Raw genomic sequence first — 27504 nt, forward strand, 5'->3', positions numbered from 1 at the left:
CTATCTACAGTAAAACGTGTTTAGTAGGAACACGAATATTGCGAATTTTCGGATATAGCGAAGTTTTTTTAATCGCCGGTGATGTTCTTAACAAATCATTGCAAAATTTTACGGTTATAACGAATTCGGATATAACGAATCTACGAATAGAGCGAACTGATTTGAGTTCCGAAAAGGTGAGTTTAACACTTTTATTACGACTTTCTTTACACTTAAAATAGATTGCACTATAATTTAGCATTTTAGTTTGAGTGAATTTAATTTTAACTTAATTTTTTGACTCACAATCCGATGAATAAAGGTATCAAAGTAATGTCATATTAGTATAAGCTTCAATTAGCAAAAATTATACTCTGGTGAAAAAACAAATATGTATAGTGAATTCGCAATACTTATTACTACGAATCCGTTATACGCATATAACGAATTATGTATTCAAGGAAGTAAATCCATTGGGCCCTAGGACTTCGCTAAAACCGAGTTTTACTGTATATTGTTGGAATTTGATTCAACTATATAGAATACAATAGGAAAAACTGCACATGCTCGTAATTGCACAATTTCAACATTTCAAAAGATATGGAGGAAGGAGAGACAACTTATTATTTGATGGGACGAATCTCTTATATAATTTTTATTTTAATTTGAAGGGAACATTTAAATAACATGGTGTAAAAAAATAATGTAAGATTTACCTTCATTTCTTGTCATAATACATACAGAAAACTTTTTATCTTTTATTTACAGGAACAAACAAAGTGTACAAAACTTCAATAATTAGCGTACAAACATGTATAATTCATTAGTTTTTATATGCTGCATATAAATGTACATGTTTTCATTGAGAGGACGTTAATAAGTATCGAACTGGCTGTCTTAAAAACATGTATTTTGATAATGTTTATATATATAAACATATAAATACATAAAATAATGTGTTTATCTTTGGTAGATAATTCCTTATTGTTTATTATTGTTTTGTATGTAGAGATACATATACGTCGATAATCTATAGAGATGCATAAAAAGAACTCACAATATTTGCGTCTAATTAACATGTGTACATACCAAAAAAATATTGTGTATAAAAATAGGAAAAAAACTGGTACAAAGTAAGCTATCTTAGAAAGAGATAGAAATATATTAAGTAAATATATAAAATACCCTGGCTAAACCAGAGGACAAACACATATACATACAGTCCATCACCTGGTCCCCGGGTATTGCACATATATTTATTACAGACCCTAGGTGTCTAGGGTATACAATAGTAATCACAATTTATTAATGTTTTAATTTTTGATGAATATTTCGATGATTTAAAGTACATTGTAATGTAATTCAAATCTCTTGTTAAATAATTCTTTAAATATTCAGACTTTGAGAGATTTCATTTTTTTCTTCAAATCTACATAACACCTTGAATTTGTAAATCATACAAGCAACATAAAATATAATATTATTCAAAAAATGTACCCTGAGGTTATTTTCGTAATAGAAATCTATAATTACATGTTTCCACATCATATCTAATTGCATAATCGTACACAGTGTTGACCATATTTCTTTGACATTGTCACATTTAAAAATAAGATATTCAACGTTCTCTGTTGTGTCTTGACAATAATTACAACATTTGTTTGGTCGTAACTTACATTGATCTAAAAATGAATTGCAACTTATATTATTCAACAATTTGTAATTAAATTTACATATCCTCTTATCATATATGTTTTTAATTTTATTAATTAATATGCTTTTCCAGTTTTTGTTTTGAAAGTTAAACATGTTCTTATAATAGGACTGATAAAAGGGTTTTTGGAACTTATTATCAACAAATTTTCATAGAGGAATTTACATTTTTTGTCAGTAATTGTATGCCATCCTAAATGAAATGTATAGCTTTTCTCAACATTAGTTGTTGTGTATTGACTACATGTCATATCAAAATTCACACATTGTTGTCTTATAACGTTTCGTAAAATATAATATTCACATAGCCAATTCGTTTTTTTGGACAACATATCAGATAATTGATTTGGTGTTTTCATTTTGCCATTTTTCTTGAAGAGATCTATTACATATGATATACCACTTTTTATCCATCTTAAAATATACAACGTTTTGCCTTTATACCTAAACAGTTCGTTGTTCCATAGAGGTTGCTGTACATATGTTACATTTGACATGTGAAGAATTTTGTTCTGCTTTTTACAACCATTAAAACAACAAAATATTTCTTGATAAAATTTAGGAAGATGATTGATAACTGTCATATCTTCTATATTTCTCTCAGTCGTGATGATATGTAATTCAAATTAAGGTTGGCCCTTTTCAAATAAGCATTAATGACCTCATTAATCAAATATAACTCCGATAATCTATTAATCAATGATGCTTTCAGTGCTGCTTTTAACTCAAGTTCTATGTCTATCACACCGATCACGCCTTCTTCTATTTTTTCCTATTAAAGTATTTCGTTTAAATCTTTCATGTTTGTTATAAATAAAATTGAAAATGACTCTATTGATTTTCTTAATAAAATCATTTTCAGGAAGTTGGAGAATATGCATTGTAAATTAATTTTGACACAGCTAAATTATTAACAACTCACGATTTGCCATATATAATAAGTTTTCTCTTTCTCCATGTCTCAAAGAGTTTTTCCATGTCATTGTAAGTTTTTATCCAATTTAACTCATTACATTTATTTTTATCATGACCTAGGTGAATTCCTAAGCATCGTACTGCACTTTATGTTACTTTTACTCCTTCTATAATTTCATGTTTATCTTCTAAATTGCCAATGAGTATACACAGAGATTTATTCAAATTAGGTTTTGATCCTGCATGGCAGAAAAAAAATTCAACTGTCTGTAATGCTTTTTTTTTTTTTTTTTTTTTTTTGGAAGTGTTTTTTAAAGTAAGAGTTATATCGTCTGCGTATTGCAAATATTTATCTCTTTATGCGCATCTTTGAATTGAAAACCATTTATTGTATTATTGTTTTTTTTAATTTTAAAGCTAAAATTTCTGCTATAAAAATGTAAAGCATTGCTGAAATTGGACTTCCCTGTCTTATTCCTCCTGACATTTTACATGAGTTGGATATCCATCCATTATTTTTACTTTTAAGGCTAGATTTGTATACAACATCTTAATCCGGTTTATAAAATCATCCCCAAAGTTAAATTTTTTAAAGACATTAAAAACAAAATTCCACTCAACAGAGTCAAGAGCTATTTCAAAGTCTAGAAATAATAGAATTCCATCATTATTATTTTCTGTACAATATTCATATATGTCCATAATTAATCTCGCATTAACGCCAATATAACCACCTTTAATGTAAGCTGATTGATTGTTTCCGATTAATTTATTAATAACCTTTTGTAATCGTCTAGCAAATATGAATGTTATAATTTTGTAATCAGTAATAGTTGAATTTAAAGGTCTATAGTTTTTTAGACCTTTTCTGTCGCCACTTTTAAATACAACTGTGATCGATGCTAATTGTTCAGTATAACTTAGCTCTTTTTCATATACGCTTAAAAGTAAATCAAAACATATTGGTGAAATATACTTCGAAAACATTATTAAAATTCACAGGGGAGTCCGTCTAAACCAGGGGATTTGTTGTTTTTCATATCAAAAACAGCTTCTTTGTAATGCCATTAATATAATTAGAGATTTTATTGCAATCGATAGATTTCGTCGTGTAAAGATTCTCGTAAAAATTGCATATTTCTTTAATAATTTCTTAGTTTGTATTAATTATTTTGTTATTAATAACTCTTAATTCTTAAATGGTATTGTTAGTTTGATTTTTCTTTTCTGGTCCTGGGAAATAGCTTGTATTTTTTTCACCTTCATTTAACCATCTTGTTTGCGTGCCTTTTGCAATTTCGTTTTGCAGTTTATCATGTTTTGATGTAAGATCACGTTTTTCTTTCATATTAATATTTTCAATTGGTAGAGTTTCTATTTCATCGATTTTCTTTTCCAAATTTTGTATTTTTGATTTTATATTTTTTGCAAAGTTTATTGAGAGGTCGCGTACTTTGTGTTTAAAAGTTTCTCATTTAGAAAAAGCATCGAGTGAATCGTTTAGATCTTTAAATATATTTTTTATTCCTTCTCTATACTCATTGTTTTCAAGGTGTGATGTATTTAGCTTCCAACAGCCTGGGCCTCATTTAAATTTATCAATTTTTACATTTATTTTCAAGAAACGGTGATCGCTCATTCTATTACCTTTACTATGAGTACCTGGAATGCGTTTAACTTGTATTTTTTGTACTTGATTTGTACTTGAAATATGGAATGCTTTAAATGTTTACACTAAAATTGATATTAAGTGGAAACATGTACTTTAAGGTTTTGAACCATGTAAAGGTATCTACTGTATTCTATGCTTCTGTTTTAAAAAGTCACAATTCATTCGTAGACTTTAGAATTTTCCAAAATTTTGTAAAATCAATTTAGAGCATATGTATATTCTATATTTTGTTGATCTTTGTTTGTTTTATTTGATGTTAAACTGATATAATGAATACATCTATATAAAGAAAAACTTGTATTTGTTCCACTAATTCAGAGGCTTATTTACTTGTAAATATGAAATCAATTCTCCTTTTTGATTGTTTTCCGACACCAAGTATATCCCTCTCTGTTAGAAGTTTTGTGTTTCCAAATATTTACAAAAACTAAATAATTAACAATTTCTGCTGACTTCTTGTGCAATTTGTCATTTTTTTCAAAAGAACAATTAAAATCGCCACATATATATTTGTCGCTTTCTTATAAAGAATGTAGTGCGATAAGTCTTTTCATCCTATCAAAAAATCCGTTCGTTTTGAATAATCATTTAGTGCATATATATTTACGAACGCGAAGTTCTTATCATCTATTTTTACGTTTACTAAAAGTTTTGAACCATCTTCCGAACGGTGGGTATTTTGATTTACCAAATTTGGTTCTTTACGAAAAAGAATAGTGACCCCTCTACTAAACTGAGAATTTGAAAATGCATGCACAGATTTTCCTTCTCAATAAAAAATTATATTTATTTTCAAACTTTTTAATAAAATGAGTTTCTTGAAGAAAAGCTACATATATTTTTTTCTTTTAAGCATGAGTAAATCTTATATCTTTTTTCACTAGAATTTAATCCTCTTACATTGACTGTCAGTATATTTAATTCATTCATTTCTCAAGGGTTTTGTATTACTTAATGTTATATGCATTCATATATAAATACCATAATTCTAAATATTAAAAAAATACAAATAATAATAATAACCGATACATTGACATATGTTTTCTTAAGTTCATTCGTTTTTCAACTATTTTTTCCTAACTAAACTACAGTACATACAACAATTATGTTTGTCTATCGTTAAAAATACAGAATAACTAACCTAGGTCTCACCCTCCGATTCCGAACTCTCGGAGTCGGGATTGCAACCGGATGCATCACTGTCTGGTGCCGCACGCAAAGTTTTCAACATGTCAACGATATTTCTTGTTTTGCTTGTTCCCGGTTTTGATTGTTTGGGTTTTTTTGGTTGATTTTTGTGCGTTATCACTTAATTTTCGCTAGCGAATTTTTTTCGCCACTTTTTTAATTATCGTTCCCAAAGTGTTCTTACCGGGCCATTTATCTCATTTTGTGTTGATGCTCCCTGTCCTATCCAGACCGGAGCCGAATTCGTCGTTATCGATGGTTTCCACGAACTAGGTGAATTGTTTAGCCGATCATATTTTTTCTTGAAACAGTTTTACTTGCACGCTTTTATTTTCAATAATTTTTTCCATCACTGTCTCCTTAGTGGCGTTTCATTGCTTGTTCGTTTTAATTTTTTTTCCCGAGTCGCATAGCTGAAAGAGCATCTTCTGCAGCTGTTATTTTACTCGCAACATCTAAATCACCACAACCAGCGAATCGCTTTGGTATATTGAAACGCATGTTCGGCGGATTTATGTTTGACGCCGTAGATATGCATTTCGCACAGGTAAAAATAGACAGAACGTCTTGTGATCCGCTGTATGGAGCGATATGCTTCTGGACTTCATAGTGTGGACATTCTTTCTGCCCCGGTATATGACCAAGCTTTTGACATACTTTGCAGCAAGAATAGTTCTTACATATTGATGATTTTGTAAGACCTGTTTTCCAACAGTTTGTGCATCGAAGTATGTGGCTGTTCTTTGGCTGTCCAAAGTGCAATATTTTACAACGAAGACCTGCACATCAATTGAATTTTGGTAGACTTTCTCCAGCTGGGAGAGGCTCAATATACATGAAACGTGTACCATTGAGTATGCTTGTTATTTTATTTGTAACTGGGTGACGAATCTTTTCGTATAGTATTTTGCTTGTGAGTTTGACTTTCAGTTTATTTAACATTTCATGAACGGCAGATTCGTCAACTGATAATGGTAGACCACATTATGTGTATTTTTAGAGACACTGAAGTTGCTCCCGAAGAATACGGATTTGTGTCGTAAAAAGAAGCAGAAACGTCGTTGATTTTTATGCCTTGTTAACAGTTTGTTTCGGCTTTCTAATTTTTGTAAATAAATGCGCCACAGATTGCGATCAAACTGTAGACAATGTAGGTCATCACCAATAAGACGCATAAATGGATCTATAATTAAGATCATATTCTAATAATTTCTTGCCTTCAGATGTTTGAATATCTGAGTTTTTCAGGTAAAGTGGTTTCAATAGTATGGTCGATTGGTTGTGAGTTTTTCCTCACACTACCTTTGTTACACGTACTACCTGTGACCATCGTATGTTCAAGTATGCGTGACTGACTCACCTAGTTCAAAATATGTACACAAAATATGAAAATTAATAATTCGATGAAAAAAACGAAATATTTTACACATCCAAGAGAAACGTATATACACTTATCTATATGCGAAGTCTTCCAGTAAAAAAAAGAAGTTTATCACTGGCGTAAATATCCAAAAATTGTCAAAACGTTAGGAGCCCTGAGAAACACGTCCCTCAGTGTTCATATCACGTGACAGTCCAGAAAACATTTTTAATTCAGGATGGTAAAGTATCGGCATTTTATTCTCACCCTAACGCCCTATATAAATACTGATCGACTTTCTTAAATTGCGTGTGCACCAACTAATGTTTAATTATGATTAAAAATGATGTATGACATTTACTTATCATATTGTTCAAAAAGTAAAAAAATTGTCAGAAAGTTCAAAACTCACAATCTTACAAATACAATTTCACGTTTTAGACAAACACATACAATCATTCATATTATCCCTGCAATACTACTCTAAAAAATATATTATTATTTGAATAAAATCGGAATCTTACTTTCCATTCTTTGATTTGAGCACTAAAAATACAAACGCGATATAATTAAAAAAAATTGATTTCATCTAAATCAAATAATTATAATTTTCTTAAAGGTCCAACATGGTTAATAATACTCTAGTTTTAGTTTCTTAATTCGATGTTGTGGTATCTACTGTCTGATATACGTAGTTCTTCATATTGCTGACAATTGTTTGCATTGTTGTCTTGCGTCGATGCCCTTATTATAGAGGCATATTGCAAAGAACGGACCTTCTTTACTAGTCTGTAATATTTCCTGAAATAAAACAATTCGACCACTCAATCTTTTTACCTGTAATATTTTGTAAACATGTCAGCTTCATTTCAAAAGTATTTTCGACAAACTCGGTTTTTTCACTACGTGATTTAAGTTAGTAGTCGACGCAAGGGAGATATAAATGATGAAATATAATTTTGATTAGTCAGTCATATTTTTGCTTTTGAAATATTTAGAAAAAAAAACAATTCGCAATAGAAATCTTACCACATGAATAATATGCATACACTGCCTGATACAAAGGTGACGAAAACTACGACTAATAATGCAGCGATGTAAGATGGGTCATTACAACCCTCACCGAATGCAGTGATCTTTAAATCAGCTGTAAAAACAAATTACAATACATCTGTAGACTTTTGGAATTATTAGTAAAGACCCTCTATCAAGAAACAAATATGATAAACAAGACAAAAAAAACCATACACCCCCCCCCAAAAAAAATAAAGAGAAAGAAAATAAAACTCCTGACATTTATTCTATAATTATTAAATTACATAGAAATTTGTTTGTCTAACTTTTTAAATACACAGAACTATAGATGGAGATTTAATTGCTAAAATACGATTATGAGCTACTTAATTTCATTTGCAAAATGCAATCAACAGTGAAAACCTCTTGTTTCAAATGTCTGCTGGGCAAATTGGTTTGGTTTATTTATAAATGATCAATAAGGATTTATTAAACAAAGTTGGTCCTCTTTATAAAACTATGCTAAGAAAGGTGTTTAGGAATTTTAATTTAAAGCTTGCTGTCGCATTTTTTAAAAAAATCTTTTATTCAGCCTCAGATCAGAACATTCATATGAAAATCATGGTTGAAACATACAGAGTTTTATAAGCGGTTTAAGATTCAAGGAAAACAATTATGTTCAACTGTTTGTTTTTTTTTAATTAAAAAGGCCATAGCTAAATTTTGAGCCAAACATTTTGAATTTTTTTTAATTTATGTCGCGTCCAATGCTTCATTAATGTTTTTTTAAGATTCGAAAAGTGACTCACTTTTAGTACAGTCAATAAAACCTTGGTTTTCAATTCTGCAAATACAAGATCCGTCAGCGTTGTTACATAACTCATCTTTACATTTAAGTGAACAATTCTGCATAAACTTCTGTCCATATTTACTGTCATCATATGCTATTAAACATGTAATCGATCATCTTTTTTCTATTCATCTTTTGTATGTTAAAGATATTTAATTGTAGTGTTTTTAAAGTATTGCTAAAAACCTTATTCTAAATTTTTATACAAGTTAGATAAACTGCTCTCATTATACAGTGCATTTTTCAAAGTTTTAACATTAAAGTAATATTTTCAACTACATTCTATTTAGACAATTTAAACAATTTGTTATAAATGTTTTTTTTTTAAATTCAAAAGTCAACAGCTGAAAATGTTTTTTGAATCAGTAGAATTTGATTTTTTTTAAATCTATGTAAACATCATAAAATTAATAAAAAAAATCATTATTTTTTCCGTTGTTTTAAACCTAACCAATTTTACAAAATTGAAACGCAGTAACATTAAAAAATATAGCATCATATTACTGTCAATGCCCTTATTCTGTCGTCATTGAATTGTTTGTGTCAATTATTATATTTATCTATCAGAGTTATTGTCATTATAGTGTTATTATCGTGTTGCCAAATATATCTTATTTTAATGAATCGATAAATTAATATGAATTTCATCTGTTCTGCTACAAGTGTTTTATAGCATTTTCCCAAAACATGCCTAAAATACATTTGGTTTTATGTTAATGCTATCTCAGTTTAAAAAGATCTTTTGCATTTAGAGCATATTTTACTGATTAAAATTTTAACCAACAGTTAAAATAATCACGAATCGAATGAATACGTTTGAATTTGCATCTACAAATTTAAGTTGCATCTTCCTAAGACGATTGAAAATAATTTGTTACTCTATGCCAATAATTAAATAAACTGATTACATTCATACTTGTGTTGCAATATGGCTGTACATATCCTGAGGCACATCCACTATCACAATGCCCAGTTGTTGAATTGCAAGGAACGTTTTCTAGGCACTGTCCACTGCATTTATTGCTACAACTTTTACCAAACGTTCCCATTTCACAACCTGTCATTAAGGATTATGTTTACTCAGGGTTTGAGATTCAAAAAAAATATTCTTACGAAGTTCAATATCTGGAGTCAAAAGTTAAAATAATATTAATATTATCAACAAATATCGATATTGATATCCATGCTTTGTATATTTGAGGAAGATATGCTACGACAAAGGTAAATGAACATTGAAGCAAAGGAAATTGGGACCATTTTTTTTTTCATTTTATTAGTTTCTTTTTATAACTTTCTGTAGCAATGTAATTACAAAAGTTCAGTTTCTGCGCGTGTTTCATATCATTTTACATATTTTATTGTTGTATTATCTCATGTATAATTTTTATATCACTGGCTGGCACGCAATAGAAAAACTCTTTAAAATACATAAAATTAATTCCAGATAGAATATCTCGAAAATTTGATCATTGACCTTATATAGTGTTAATGTCATCAGAATAGAGGCAATAAAAATAGTTTTAAGCAATCAATGGTTTGGATCTCTTATTAGTTAGTTTTTTGTAAAACTCGATCAAAAATTGGAGGAATATTGAAAATTGATTGAAGAAATTCGGACACAACTATATTTTAGACATGAGCTTAAAACGATTTATTGAAATATGAAATTAAGAAAGCTATTCGTGTTTTATCATTTTCAAACCAACAAATTGTTTTATTGTTTTCTTTTGTCATTTAAATATTTTAACCAAGAGGTCAAACAATCCCTAATCGATTAAATATCGGTATACAATCTACAAATTTAAGTTGCATTTCCCGAAGACGGTTAGTATTATTTTGTTACTCTAGGTTAATGATGAAATAAACTGGTCAGTGGTTACATTCATACTTTTGTTGCAAAATGGCTCAACATATCCGGAAGCGCAACCGCTATCACAGTGCCCAGTTGTTGGATTGCAAGAAACGTTATCTAGGCAGTGTCCACTGCACCGATAGCTGCATCCTTTACCAAACGTCCCCATTTCACAATCTGTAATCAATTAAACATACGTTACTAACACTATGATAAACATTGTTTTTCAACATTGTTTTTATCATAATTTATCACATTTACTACCTTACTGAATGGCCATAGAAAAGTAAACAGATAGTATTAAATTTGATTTAAATTAAAAGCAGACTAGCATGGTGTCCGAAATGTAAAAAAAACTAACTATAAAATCCATGAATAATACCGAGCGCAGCGAGAGGCGGGCAAAGCCCACCTCTCGAAGCGAGTATTAATGGTTACACGTATATATAAGGAATTCAGTGAAAATGAAAGTTTAATTAGGGGTACTAAGGCCAAAAAAATTTCTTCCAGCGCTGGGCGCCGCCATAGTGGCAGCCATTTTGTTTTTAAAAAGTTAGTTCGATCATTGATTGACTGGTTCTTATCGATGTTGATTGCCCCTAAGCTCGATTAAAAAAGTTCCAGCGTTTAAATTAAAGGTAATTTGAATTAAAAGAAATTAAAAAAGAAAACAGTTAAGTTTCAATATTGCTTCAATCAAGAAACACGACTAGTGCTATGCACGTCCTACCAAACTCTCAGATGGAAAATAAAATCATTAACGTCAAATAACTGATCTTTTAGATACTGAATAAAGTATTCAATTTTATTACAGTGGCATTCATATGAATTAAATTGATGAACAATGAAAGGAGAAATAAAAAAATCCGGAATCACGTATAACTCTCTTCGGCTATTTCCAAAGACAAAACTTGAAAATTTACGTCTGAAATATGACGTCATAATGTAGACTGAGCATGCGACGTTTAGTTTAACTTTGACGAATGATTTGATCGAGTAGGCAACCAGGCGGATCCTACCGTGCGCGTTTTAAATAGATTTTTACGTAATCTTTCAATACCATTTCATTGCGTGGACCCTGAAGTCCACGCAGAAAATATATAAGCGAGGTTAAACCGGATGCTATGGGGAAAAGTCAGCCTGCACATGAGCTAGCCTGGTTCCTGTGCGTAATGGAAAGCCCAGGGAAACAGGCTAGCACACGTTTATCTGAATTGGGATCGGGATTCCGTATCATATGCACACATAAGTTCAAAGGCGCTGTAATTGTAAAGCTGTCGGTAAACAGTACAGAAACAAAGTATTCCTTTTAAAGAAATGATTTGCATGTGATATGAACTATCAGTAATGAGAAATAAGTTAATGTTATGCCGAAACTACAGCATGCATCAAATTGCATAATCTGCAATGTATTGTTGTTTTCCCAATACACATGTAACCAAACTTTACTTTTATAGTAGGCGAGGCTGGAGAACTTCAATCATACAAATGTACCTAACGGACATAATAGCGAGCGCGCACCGGCAAGCGAAACGAGGTCTAAGAACCAGTATGCGTGGGAAAAAGAACGAGAGGGGAAAAAGAACGAGCTAAACCCACAGATTCATCAAGCAAAGTTTTTTGCCTACGTCAATAATGCTCTTTTCAATGTTTCACCCGTAGTGCTATGCCCAAAAATGACCGACACATAACTCGTAATTTACGTGTCTTGAGGTTTGAAAACATGTTTTAAGTAACTCACAAGCTTTTTTTTCATGATGTGCTCTGCGGTTTTGCTGTAAAACATTCGTACTAAAGAAGCATCATATTTCCATCTGAACATGGTATAGAGAACTACACAGTCTTTAATGCTTGTGCAAAATATCACAGTTTTTTCAATGAGTTGAGTTCATCAACAACCCATGAAAATATGCCTCTAATGTCAGAATTATTTTTACACATGTAACATTAATTTATATGTTTGGTCTGTCTGGACTGTTAATTATTACAAAGTGATTATCATGGAAACAAAAACTTTTTAGAACTTGTTTTCTATTTGACGGACTTGCGGTTGCTGTTAGAGAAAGTAAAGGAATTTTCAAACTAAGAAACCTCAATTCGCCGATCTTGAGAAATGATCCCTAAAGGCATCATCAGAATCCTTTCTTTCATCCCTTTAAAATATATAAGAGCAATTACAGTCATTCTGTGTAGACCAAATTACTTCACTTATAGTTTATTTTCCAGTTTACACAATTTGAGTGTACACATCGCCAGAGTTATGAGGCGATATTTTTCATGAACTAATGATTCAATGCTTAAATATTTGATACTCTTACTTAACAAGATGTAATTGACAGGTGTAAGCTATTTTTTATTTTTAATTAAAAAATCAATAAAAAAGAGGGTACAGTTTATTTTAATATTTGCCCTAAAATTTAAAAGATGTTTAAATCTCATGAAAATATGAAAACAATATCTTGAATACACATGTAAATAAAGTACCAAGTTATATAACTTTATTCTGTTTTCAATAATGACTTCAACATTTTGTCATATTCCTTTGATGTAGTCAAATATAATGGAAAATAGAACATTTTCTCATAGTTTTTTGAGGAGAAAAATCTATATGCAACCGTCGCCTAGAACGAAATTGATACAATTTATGTGATATCACATGATAAAGTTATAATTTCATCGGCTGCAGACATAGTTTTCTATTTAAAAAAACCTGGAAAATTGGTGTCGTCTGCTTAGTTTTAAAAGAAATACAAACAATTTACTGTTTATGGCATCACAATTACCATTGTGAAAATCTCATCAGGTAACTATTTATAGATTCTTAATTTATGGGTATTCTTGTGTAAATAAATGTTACATTTCAGTTTTTGTAATAATTTTAAAAATCACTTAAAATCAGGGCAAAATATGATTGAAACTGTACCTAGTTCTCTTTATCATGAAATGCTCGGCATGAATATTCCTATAAGGATATTCTTCATAGTATTATTATGAAATAAATTATATGTATACTGTTAAGTAAACACGGTCCTAATTCATATATACACTACGAATTATCAACTGTGTGGGCCTCATTACCGTCATCTTGTGTCGATGAGAAAATTCTGGATGTCAAAATATTCTTCTCCATATATCGTTTCCAACCAGCACTTTAGGATTCCCAAAGACAAACTGATAATATCCCCTCGTAACGTCATCTATACAGCAATCTTTCGTTTCAGTATATGTTGCACTCAAACCTAGACTAGAATGTTTATTTATTTGCTCTTTCAAGATGCTGAGAAGTGGGGATATTATCACACATACACTCAATTCGCCAAAGATTATTGGAGAACTTTCATAACTTAAAAAACTGCCATTTCCCGATCGTGTCCTAGAAAAACGTGCTGTCCAGCCGCTAAGCCTTGTAACCCATAAATTTGATTTTTTTATTAGTTGGATCTGAAAATAGTTATCTATCTCCGATATTTTTACATTGATAGCCGCCATGTTGTTTGTCTTTTTGTGATCGGCTTCGGCCGATCACTGTTGTGTCCATATGAGGCATCCGGCAAATGCTTCCACATGCGCACACATTCCGCTTGCATAAGTAGTTCTTATAAAAACTTGAAGCTTTGGTTTAGCATTTATATAACATCTTACTCAGTTTTATTTCAATTCATTTACCTTAAGAGATACAAACATACATTAAATACAGTTCGACCTGTTAATTCAAGAATGCACATTTTGTCTCACGCGTAAGAATTTTGATCGAAAGATTCAATCAGAAATGCAGCTGACCTCGATGAACTGACCTCGATCATTAGAAGATGCTCCATGAACTGACCTCTATCTATTGATGTTGCATAATAGTAGCTAGGAAGACGGCTTGATTCATAAACAAGGTTACGTCATAATGCGATAATAGCAATTTATGATGGCATTCAATGTTTTTCAGTCGCATTAAAATATTTTAATACAACTCTTTCTTTGTATACGTGTTAATGCTCTTTGAAGAGCACTACTCAGTATTCTGAAGAAGAAGAAGAAGAAGAAGATACATAAACATTTAATAATAACGTTAAAAATATAAAACTAGACAAGGAGTTAACGAACGGCTTTCCCCAAATTTATTTCAAAATTAAATTTGTTGACGGTTTATAATGATGAATTTATGTTAAACAGATTCAAAATATTCTATATTTTGTAAAAATACAGTACTTTTTTTAATTATTATTTTACATCAAACTGATCATGTTGATTGCTTCTAGCTATCTATATATCTTTATTGCCGATCATTCCTTTAAAAGGAATACTTGTTTACGATATTTGCCAAGTGGATTATGAAAGCTGTTGCGCAATTGGTTGAACCCAGTAGTTTAATTTTAGTTTATTCTCTAGGTGTTGCACCTGTGAGCCACAGTTTTTGTCACCTATTCTGCCAAGGGTTTGTGGGGAGCAGAGTGGACCGAAAAAACTTGGCTAGCAAAGATGGTCCTTTGTAAAATTGTGTTTCACATATATTTCTTTAAAACTGAAAAGAATAAGCTACGATAAACGCATATTAAAGTCTATATTTAATTTTATCATACCTGTTTCACACATTTCTCCGGTGTACCCAGATTCGCAGCCAGTGTCACACTTTCCGGTTGTTCTGTTACATGCAACGTCACCCAAACACCTCCCACTACATTTATGCACACAATCTGGTCCATAACTTCCTAAAGGGCATTCTGTAAATATTTTCTTATTATTTTTCATCAACTAAAATGAAATGTATCAGCAAATGGAGTGAGAAGAATGATCAAAGATGAAACGTCTCTTAATAACTGAAAATGTTTGCTTATCTTAATAGTTATATTCATTTATGATAAACAAACCTTTGGTACAGTTTGATCCAGTCCAACCATCATCACATCCGTTGTCACACAAACCACTGGTGCGATTACAACCCACGCTGTCTTTACAATGTCCAACACACTTTGATTCACACTGTAGACCATAATATCCGACAGGACATGCTTTGTAAAAAAGGTCAAATTTACCAAATAACACATTATGCAGAGCTGTAATACACCAGATAACACATTATGCAACGCTTCAATACTAGTATTTTAAGAAACATTTTAAATTAATTGCCTTCGTCGCATTGTGCTCCTAACCACCCAAGTGTACAACCTAAACAGGTTCCATTGATGATGTCACATCTCCGTTCTTGGCAATTCTCTGGACAGGGTTTATCACAGTTAACTCCAAAAACATCAGAAGAGGAACAACCTTTTTACAGATTACATGTATAAGTACTGATTATATTATAATGCAGAAATTTTATAAAATGAATTTAAACTACATTTTACTAAAAACTTATTCAAAGTTTCTGTAAAACAGTTGGAAAAAGGAAAAAGATAGGTATACCTGTAACTGTTACTTCACACAGCTCTGTAAAAACTCCGGATGTTTCATAACCCGTAGGATAGGTTGTTCCAGGTAGTCTTTCATTGTAAAAGATAACGTAACGTCCATGTGTTATACAGGTTATGTTGAAATCCAGGGGAGGTAGCTCTGGTCCGTCCTTGTAACACATGTATCCCATATGTCGATCATTTGTGTTGGACACATACAGGGAAAACCCAGCAAAACGACCCCTTTGTCTCATGGCTGTCAAATGATTCATAAATTAAATAAAGTGAAGGGAACGAATTTGGTTTAAATCATATACATGCAATGATGTTAAACTCTTGTTAATTCAGGATGTTCGGTTGTTTTAATCTAATTTTCCTGTTAAGATTTTTAATGTAGCTGATAAAAATAGTAATCACTAAAAGGACATCATATAGGTACATTTGTGTTTCCAAATTTAATAAGATTAAACATTATATCGATTATGATCTAATAATAAAACATATCATTTGTGTGAGTACTTACTTATATCCTCAGAGTCCTTGTACTGTATCCTGATATTGTACAGACTGTATATATCTCCCAGATCTACATGCCACCAAGTTCTCTTATCGGTCGAGGTAGTTCCAATATCTTCCATCCTGGCACAGGTTCGTATGTCTCTATCAACAGCTTTACTAGCAACACACGATTGGCAACTACTAGCTGTTTTGTATTGCTGTGCGAGCTTATTTGCTGATAAATCATCTGTTAAGAAATTATTCAACACATTGCCAACAAAGAAAACTGTAAAAGCTGTGCATACAGGTACCGTTGTAAAAATTATACACTTTGATTTTCCCCGACTTGTTTGTTGTCTAATAGCTTATAATTAATCTGATTTTGTTTTAGGTTAATGTATCTTAGATTCTAAAAGTATATGATATACTGATTAACTAATGTATTTCAAGACTTTTTTTGTTTAATCGAATATTTAAATAATTCACAACAAACAGAAAAGTACAATGAGTAACTCAACATTTAGACGATGAGCCCTAGTTGATCAGACATATGATAATATGAGTAGTATTTTATATTGGACAATTATCAACATATTCTGAGATTAAGTTTACTTAGATTACACAGTGTATTTATAAAATGATAAGGTTTGGATGCAATCATAATTATATTATTAACCATTTTGATATTTATACCTATTAACAATTGAAATTTTCTGAAACAAAACGAAAGTAAACAAATACTGATTACGTTTAGAGTTAAATATGAAAGAAATGTTAACTTACCATACCCCCTAGTTACAATAAAGTTCAAGAATGTCCAGTTAATCCACAGAATTTTTATGAGCATAATGTCAAACTTTGTGATTTCATAGTATTCAAAACAAAGTAATTTCTACAGGTATGTGTGATAAAAAGGTGAATCAGGAAGTTATTTAAATTTTTAGATAAGGCGATAAGTTTTGGTTAACTATCGATACGTTTTGAGTGATCAATCTTAAAAAGGAAATAAGAGGTCCTTCTGCTACATCGCTAACGTTCCTATAATATGAATATTTGACAAGATACGTTTCTCTCTTTGCCATATCAAAAATATATAATATGTCTACAAATTCATAAATTTTCACATGATTGGTCTCACATTAGCTACACTGTTGCTTCTTTATAATTCCATCTACCAAATTTATTGTTTTTGCAATGAAATCACTCCTGTGTTTAACATCACGTTTGCAAATTCGCTGCCTACAGTTGCCATGTTAGTGATAAAACCCGAGACATTCCGAGTATGATATCAAGCAAATTGGCATGCGAATTCAAACGTAGAACTAGTATATTTATAAAAATGCATTGTTATGACCATTTAATGGATATTTTGTTGACTTAACTACATACACATATTCAGAGAGGCTTGTAATGTTTGAAAATGGGTTCAACAGACTTAAAATCGACGCGAGGCAGATTTGCTTCGCGGCTGCTACATGGCAAGTATATAGGACGATTTCTTACTGTGACCTGAGCGGTGTGTTCCCGTTTTGCACACATTTGATAATTGGGTGTAGATAGCAATTATAGTCTGCTTTCAATCAAAGATTTTACCTGGATCTTTACCTGTGATTTATCAGCGCCTTAAAATGAATTAGCAAAAAGAATATAGATATTTTGTTGTGTTTTATGTCTCATTACTAATAACTAACCATTTTTTTCATTTGATAAAATAAAGATAATGATATTTTTAGTATTAAATTTCCGCTCACTGATAAGAAAAATAATGATTAGATGATTTGACTTTTACATTTTTGTCTATTTATCTTAAATATAAAATTAAATGAATATTGAGGGGAAGTTCAAAGCCAACTGGAAGCTGATTCAATTTTGTAATCAGAAAACTTCATGTATAAACTTGCCTTTTTCAAGTGACCAGTATATCTATTGTAACATGTGTATATTAATTGTATATGTCTATGAGCTGTACAGCTGTTGAGCAATAAACAATACAATACGATTCAATGGATAATTATATATATGATGTATAATTAAATGATGAAGGGGAGGGGAAAACTACACGTACAGTCATGAGGTACTCCGTGTCTCTTTTTACAACTTGACAGTAGTTCTTATGACACCACCGCTTTAGTATATATTGCGGGTCACTTTCTGGTTTTTCAAATCAGTAGCTATATACATGAAGCACAAAAAAGTTCGACAAAAATAATAATTTTAATATTGATTGGGTAAGTTCTTATGTCATCACCGCTTTAGTATATCGCAGGCCGCAAAAAATTCCGACTTAAATAATACAGTAAAACTCGTTTAGTACGAACACGGATATAGCGAATTCTCGGATATAGCGAAGTGTTTTTGAATCTCCGGTAAAATTCTTAACAAATCGTAGCAAAATTTTACGGTTATAACGAATTCGGATATGACGAATTTACGGATATAGCGAACTCATTTTGAGTCACGTAGAAGTAAATAATAACGATATTTACCACTTATATAACGAATTTCTTTACAGTTAAAAATTTTTACACTACCATCTAACATAATAGTTTGAATGAATTTATTTTCATTAATATTTTTCAATTTATAATCCGATTATCAAAGGTATCAAAGTAATGTTTTTCTATTTTAAGCCTAAATTAACAAAATTTATAGTCGGCTGAAAGAAAACATGTATATAGTGAATTCGCTATAGTTATTATTACGAATTCGTTATACTGATAAAACGAATTACGGATATAACGAAGTAAATCCATTGATCTCTGGGACTTTGCTATAACCGAGTTTTACTGTAATAGTTTTGATATGGATTCGATAAACTTCAAACTGAAGAAGGCTGACCATGCATGAATTACATGTTGGTCTACATTTGATAGATTTTGTGAAAATATCTATACAGTTTTTGAAGCATAAAAAAATTGCCGATTTATCATTATACAATTTGTCTATTTTCTTCGACTATTCAAGTCATAGCATAACTGAAAAATATTTAGCAGCGTTTTCACTAAACACATTTCCTCCATTTATGTCAGCAAAAGCAATAATTGAATATTAAAATATATTTTCTCTTCAAACGTGTTACATGTACATGTACTTCATATATACAGCAAGTTAATCAAAAGCACTACATATACAATAGTTTTGCAGTAATCTTTCTTGTTTAAATAAATAAATGAAATTGTTTGTGACCAAATTGACGTCTGAAGGTAGGTAGATGGTATGATATACCTCGTTAAAACCGTATATGTACCATATGTAACTGTATTGAGATAGGAGATGAATTTCATTATTTATTTCATTGTACAGATATAACAATTAAAGATAAGAGAGTTTTATACATACCTTCATACTTCTACACACAACCAAATGTTTACAAATTTCAACAACTCTTTAATACTAATAATTAAAAATTGTTGATAAATCTGTGTAAATTCATTTAAATTATAATTGAGAGAGTTAGCTCTCTAGGTTAATTGCTAATCATACTTTTTTTCCTTTTTCCTTTTTTTTCACTTTTGTATTGTCACTCCAATGCATGCAATGTATGTATTATATGTATTATTGTTCAATTTTTTTGTGATTTTTCTCAACACTGTAATTTATGCAGTTCAGAGAATAAAGAAATTGTCATTGTCATTGAAATTTAATTCAAGAATATGGATGTCAATTATATGTAAATGTGTTTTTATGCAAGTTATATTGTAACATGTAATAGATGTACAATTGTATATATCAATTGCGAGTAGATATGTTTTATTTATTTTATTGTCAATTGCCCTCACTGGAACTGTGATATAGACTATAGCAATTAAGCAATTAACACACCTGGTAAAATTCCCGTTTCGCACACATTTTTTCGATACCTAATTTTCAAATGTGTGCAAAACGGGAACAAACCGACCTGGGCGTAGCCTGATCACGGTAGGATAATTCTTGAGAGTAATCATTATTGCTGGGAGGTATGGTGAAATATGTCAGAATATCGAGGAAAATGTTTAACTCTCCTTTATTCACAACACGATTCTTTATTTTTATTTAAAAAATACCAAATACTTATACAACACAGATATTACATTGCTCATAACACTTGCAAGTAACAATAAATTAAACCTTAACAAATATTAAGATAAAATAGAAGATTGAAATTTATTACATGAATCATCAAGGCTACTGACATTTGAATATACAATAAAATGCACCTGCCAGTGTATTTTTATGGGTCTGATAGTTCATATGTAAAATCCACAAATAGAAAGGAACACGTGTTTTTGACCGGTGCGTCGATTTACCCAAATGGACCCAAATGGAACGTAAAATGACCCAAATGGACCCAAATGAACCCAAATGGAGCCCAAATGGACCCAAATGAAAACCCAAATGGAAACAAATGGAAACTCAAATTGAAACAAATGGAAATTGAATGGCAAAATTGAAGATTTTATTTAATGAAGAATCGATAAAATTAATATGAATTCTAAAACGACAATTTTCTTGTGTTGTTAAAGATTGTTTATTGATATATGAGTTTATATATAACTGTTAATATAACTGTTGATATATGATCATTTCGAGATACCTTTTTGATTATAACAATATAATTCATATATTTATTTTCGATATTGGAAGATAAAGTACCATAGTTGTCTTCTATATATAGATGTATATAAGTTAGTTATGTTAAATAATATAAGTGCTGTAAATACAGTGCTGTTCGGTTGTTTCTTCTAATAGGGCATTTAATAAAATAGCAGCTCAAAGCAATCATGTAGTGCATGTTTTTATATGATGATTTTTGTTTGCTTATACATGTACAGTATGTGGTTCATTTTCCATTTTAATTAAAAATTATTTTTTTGCTCGGAAATAATAATTTTTTTGTGTAATTTTTCAATTTATTCTTTTGCCTTTAAATATTTTTATTTCAAAATTACGGCTCTTATTGGGATGGCCTCAACGTGGCAAGAGCTGGGCAACGTTATACTACTTATAACGGCTAACAATCCAATAAATAGATTCGGAAAAAACTATTTAAATCATGAAACTCATTGATAAGGCTACATTATCGTTTGATCATAAATTGTTGTTTTATTTGAACTTTTTCAATTATAAAAACCCATTATATTATGAAAATTGAACAAGTTATTGCAATAAAGGTCGTTTATTCAATGAATTACATTTGTATTGTTTTAAAATGAAAACAACAGAGTAAAAAATAAAAAATCATTGAATAAATGAGAATAATTTTGCAAAAGTGGGGTTAAAAACCGCCATCTCACAAATAAACAGTGTTCATATGAAAATATGGGAAAAGTCTTTCATACTATATAATATGTTTAAAGGAATGTGGGTGGGTAGGTTAAACAAAGTTCATGAAATTTTTTTGCGTCCAGCAGCCAGAACAGAAAAAATAGTTATGAGATAATATTCACATATGACATGATATATTACGACGGAAGCAGTGTTCCACCACCTAAATCCGCAAATTGAACCTGAATTTCTGTACAATCGAAACCTAAATTGTACCAACCTGACCTACGATTTTGAAATTGAAATTCTAAACGATTGATAAAAGAGTGACCCACAATTAGTACTCGATAAACCATTGTTTCAAATGTAATTTTAAGCAGATAGGTAGATAATATGGGTGGCCTATACCTTCTACGTATTGAAATTCCTCCTGTAATCCAAGATATCACGTTCGTAGATGGGGTATAGTGGAGATCACAAAGGAAAAGATTAAACAAAGTTCATGAAATATTTTTGCGTCCAGCAGCCAGAACAGAAAAAATAGTAATGAGATAATATTCACATATGACATGATATATTACGCCAATAATTACATAAAGATATTCGATGCTAGACGTGTTAATTGAATTATGGTGAAAACATACTTGACACATAACACTCGGTGACCCTGTTGTGCGCAAATGCAAATTACAGACTATCAAACAACCTGGGTACCTTGACCATGGGGTGTTAATCGATATACCCCCTGCATGCGTACATCTGCTACATCTACATTTGCTTATATACATTTATAATGCCAGCTTGATTTACAAAGAGATATAAAGTTGGCTCATACATCCTATGAATAATTACAAAATTTGTTCCAAAAATGTTTTTATTTACAATAAAATTAGTTTTTGGCAATCCGATTAGGCATAAACATTGTTTAAGGAAAGGATTTAATTATTTTTCTTTTGATCGACCTATCAAAGGAAAAATTAACCGGATAACTTAACTAATGCGCTTATCATTTGATAAAACATTCTCAAATAATAAAACTGAAAAAAGTAAAATTCATCAAAAAAGTAAACAATGTAAATAAATCGGCGCGTATGAACACAATAACAACAGTAACACCAGTAACAACGGTAGAAAAAAATGGTATACATGGAATAATATGATGCACAACCGATAGCTGCATGTACGACGTTTTATTCTAATGGCCGACTTTGTACGTGTTTTAATTCAAAACTAATCGTTAACAATTTTAAAACAGTCGTGTTCTGTGACAGTGTATATGTGTGTATATTATACATGAGCATGTTCATTTTAGTTATTCTTGGAAGAGCCAGCTTCGCCGTAAATGTTGATAGTTGTCTCCAGCAGACGAAATTGTGAGAAGACACTTAATTTTTCATATCGTGAAATAATTAATATGTATTGTTTATTTTTCAGGGTTTAACTTTTAATATTTCATATCTTTAATATGTGATTGTGTTTTGGTTGCTTACAGTTAAATAATCATAATGTAACGAACCGAGGGTACGTGTAAACGCTTAAACTTAATTATGGGCCGCTGTTTAATTATTATTTTGCGTCAAGGTTAAAAAAGAATTAACTTTGGTCAGAGTTTATAGAAATCGTTGGTTCACTTATTATATTCAACTTGCCGAAACTAATATAAATACTCCGTATAAAGTTTTTACCATTTATTGCAACGAACGAATGGTTCCATATAAAAACACGTATAATTATTACTATTATACAGTACGGTTGGTACAACGTTATTATCTCCTATAAGTATAGCGACGAACCAATCCAGGACGCCCTAATACAAAAGTTATATTACTTTACCGTAATAGCTAAAAGACTTGGTAATGTCAATACATACCACTGTCAAGCGAGTTGCTCTTCACCGTCAACTGAACTTTGCTTTCCAAACACCGTCTTTTTTATGCCCTAACTTGTTATGTTGATGCTGAGACGTTGACAACGTCGATCAACGTCATAAGCGTCAACTAACTTGGCGCATTTTATCTCATAATAATTATATGATAACGTTGTACCGACATCAAATACATGACATTTAATATTTTACATTATAATACAAAATTACCATTAATAAAGTTAAATAACATCAATTATTATCGTTCATTTCGATTGTCATTATTTTGTTATAAAGAGTTTAAATAGTTTTAAATATCGGGCTGAAAGTCCGTAATATACCGCAAGCATGGCGGTTAGTCCGAACGAAAGTAAACAAGTCTGTATTCCAATGGAATAAAAGGATTTATATATCCATGTAAATAAAACAAGTAAGTCACAACAACACACACATAATTAAAACAAATGATGATATAGTCTCCACCCAGGAATCGTAACAATAATTTTATACTTTGTTGACAGCATTTTTTGGGGAAATTCACGTTGTATATATTAAAAAAATTCATAAATCAGATATGTAGGGAAAAGTAAATCCGGCTATAATTTTGTTCATGCAGGTATAAAAGAAATGATAATCGAAATCGACTAATGAGAAACGCCCATAGGTCGTTGAACTAGTGAATATGAAATGATTTAAAGATCAATTAATAAAATCTTCTCGCGTTATGTTTTAGACTCGATTGAAGTTTAACCATTACTTTAATATATACTAGACTTTGACCCGTGCAAACATGGGTTGAATGATATCGGACATTTACGAAACAGATACATCGACACACCGTATTGTTGACATATATATAACACCAAGCTTTAAGCCTACAATAATGCTATTAATTTCACTACACTCTGCTTAGTTAGAATAATCTAACTATGATTCGAGACAGGCCTTCGCGACAGTCAAAATGCATTCCATATACCCGTAATGTTGCAAAAAATTAAAAGACGCTCTGAAACAACTTTGGACAAAAATTAATGCAGCTGCATTGAAAATAACAGTCAAATTATTCATAACAAACCATTTTAAAGCTGTAAATACCTCTCATCTAAAAATTTAATTCATATAAATGAAGAATTCTACACCTTTTCACCGACGTTTTTACTCACTTCGAATTTACACACCGTGTTGATATTCGGAACTCTTGGGATTTTTCATATTAAATGCACATAGTTATATTTATCTCCCGTATTTCCTTTGATGAACAGAATATATGACAAATTTTCAAAGAAAATTTACACGTATTTGTAATATCTTTTTTAATATTATCACGCAAATGTGATTTTGTGGAAACATAAACTTAAGGGTCTTCCGTGGTTTAGCGTGAATGTAATGCGCATGCGCAAGATTGTAAAATCCAAAAAAAATCCAGAAGATTTCCGGAGTTTTTAAAGGAAATTTCGTTGATTATTAATTAGCGAAGCTTGATTATGATAAATAAAAACAAATTAATAATCTTCAAGTACCAATGCTGTATAAAATATATAAACCAAAAGACTGTAACAGTTTTCTTCTGATTTCTCGGCATTAAAGCTACTAGAGTCTATTATTTTAATATAGTAGTATAGATGCATATAACTTTAAAATTACTTAAACCTAAAACAAACTTTCTTTTCAAGGTCTTTAGAAATACTGGCTCGTTATAGGACTATGGGATCAAGAAAGTTGGGAGAGTGATTTAGGATATAAGTAATAAGGTAAACAATGAAAATTCACAGTATTCGGTCACAGTATCGATAACACCATGTTATAGTCTAAAGTAGACTATGAGTTGCATGTGGTTGATGATGACCTCTTCTAATCTGATGATGATGAAAACAGTACATTAACAGAATTTACATTCAAAAATTAGATACACAATTGAGATGATCTTGTTATAGAGGCAAAACACTGACATATACATTAGTCTAGTATAAAACTGGATATAAAACGTACCCTACACCAGCTGAATACAAACCGTAACATTTGTTAGCAATCAACTGTTCAACTGCAAATTTTTTAGATAATATAAGGACTACGATACACACGTTTAATGCAAAAAATGGAAAGTTCATATTCAGTATAGAATTCTATTTTTTATTTATTTATTTTTATACATGATTGCCAGGAAATGTGGTTGTTGTATGTTATAGCTATCAAGCTTGTTGACATATTCAACTTAGATAACAATGCACAAGAATTTTTTTAATCAGAATGATTTAATTAAACTGGTAGCGGCTAAATACAGGGTTATTTCAGTAGTTTAATATATTTGTGAAATAGACATACATTTGCGCTTACAATATTTACTAAGTTACTAAAATCTTATCATAAAAATAATACCCGGTATATATTGCTTTTGTTATCAAGTACATTTGATTGTAAATTAGCTGTAAATGAAAACAAGTATTCCTTTTAAAGGAATGATCGGCAATAATGATATATAGATAGCTAGAAGCAATCAACATGATCAGTTTAATGTAAAATAATTAAAAAATACTGTATTTTTACAAAATATAGAATATTTTGAATCTGTACACCATAATCTCATCATTATAAACCGTCAACAAATTTAATTTTAAAATAAATTTGGCGAAAGCTGTTCGTAAACTCCTTGTCTAGTTTTATATTTTTAACGTAATTATTAAATGTTAATGTATCTTCTTCTACAGAATACTAGGTAGGGCTCTTCAAAGAGCATTAACACGTATACAAAGAAAGAGTTGTATTAAAATAATTTAATCCGACTGAAAAAACATTGAATGCCATCATAACTTGCTATTGAGGTCGCATTATAACGTAACCTTGTTTATAAATCAAGCCGTCTTCCTAGCTACTATTATGCAATATCAATAGATCGAGGTCAGTTCATGGAGCATCTTCTTATGATTGAGGTCAGTTCATCGAGGTCAACTGCATTACTGAATGAATATTTCGATCAAAATTCTTACGTGTGAGACAAAATGTGCATTCTTGAATTGACAGGTCAAACTGTATTTAATGTATGCTTGCATCTCTTAAGGTAAATTTTTTTTTTAAAATCATGATTCCAAACAACATTAATTTCAATAAATGTTTCATAAAATGACCATAAAAAAGGAGTCTTTTATATGTTTACTTGTTTTATTTTTCAGAATTTGTAAAAATCAGAATGAACACATGATAGAACGATACTTGCAGACGATTTTACTTCACCGCCCATGATATAACCTGAAGTAGAAATTAGGCAGAATAAAGTTCAGTGCACATAACTAATTTTCCTTTTTTGGGCAAATTCATAAAACTATCTTTTAAATTACAACTGTTAAGTTTTTCTTACTTATTAATTAATTATAAGCTATAATGCAATGACAAAAAAAAATGAATATTTTTTTTATCACTTAAAAACAATTTAAAAATTAAAACTATTATATGTACTTATAAATCACATTTTTCACCAACTATACAAGAAAAAAGGAAAGGAAAATTTTTTTTTATATTAGATATTTTTAGATACCCGGGAAACAATAAAAAAAAATAAAGGTATTAGTACTTATTTCACCAATTGCAGAACGCTTTCCATTTTGAATTTTTTGAAACGTTTGTTTGATTGACAATCGCTTGTATATACATAGTGTAGCCATTAACGTCAATGACCTGTGTTTGTCAACATCACAATATCACAAATTTCAAATTCATTGTTTTCATACCTAACTATACATTTATATGTGTTTTAAATTATTATTATTATTATTTTTATTAAAGATTAAATGTTTTTTAACACAATATTTTAAACTATTCACTAAAAATATTTTCAAAAGAAAATTATGTAAGTTTTTGTGCGTATAATGAAACAAATCAATTAAAGCAGGCAAAGCTGTTTATAGATGAAATAGTCAATCGCTGAAATTTTAATATATCAGGAGCAGAATACCTGTATTTAATCTTTTTTTTTACTGTCT

General features: G+C 30.4%; 1 protein-coding gene across 2 annotated transcripts in view; it reads right to left on the reverse strand.

The window, feature by feature from the left end:
* Positions 1-4641: 4641 nt before the first annotated feature.
* Positions 4642-27504, reverse strand: part of LOC117684318 (scavenger receptor class F member 2-like) — a 43809-nt gene continuing 20946 nt past the window's right edge. The window contains exons 1-8 of one of the 2 annotated variants that reach the window (XM_066065254.1): positions 15938-16206; positions 15662-15799; positions 15403-15543; positions 15115-15255; positions 10580-10720; positions 9608-9748; positions 7857-7974; positions 5205-7628 (exon numbers count right to left, since the gene is read on the reverse strand). In XM_066065254.1, coding sequence (XP_065921326.1) covers positions 7475-7628; positions 7857-7974; positions 9608-9748; positions 10580-10720; positions 15115-15255; positions 15403-15543; positions 15662-15799; positions 15938-16196 — 1233 coding nt within the window. In that variant the 5' untranslated portion in view covers positions 16197-16206 and the 3' untranslated portion in view covers positions 5205-7474. Of the gene's footprint in view, positions 7629-7856; positions 7975-9607; positions 9749-10579; positions 10721-15114; positions 15256-15402; positions 15544-15661; positions 15800-15937; positions 16207-27504 lie in introns of those variants that run through there. The other variant, XM_066065255.1, reaches the window with a different exon arrangement.

Source organism: Magallana gigas, chromosome 7 (genome assembly GCF_963853765.1).
Source record: "Magallana gigas chromosome 7, xbMagGiga1.1, whole genome shotgun sequence".
Lineage (NCBI taxonomy): Eukaryota > Metazoa > Mollusca > Bivalvia > Ostreida > Ostreidae > Magallana > Magallana gigas.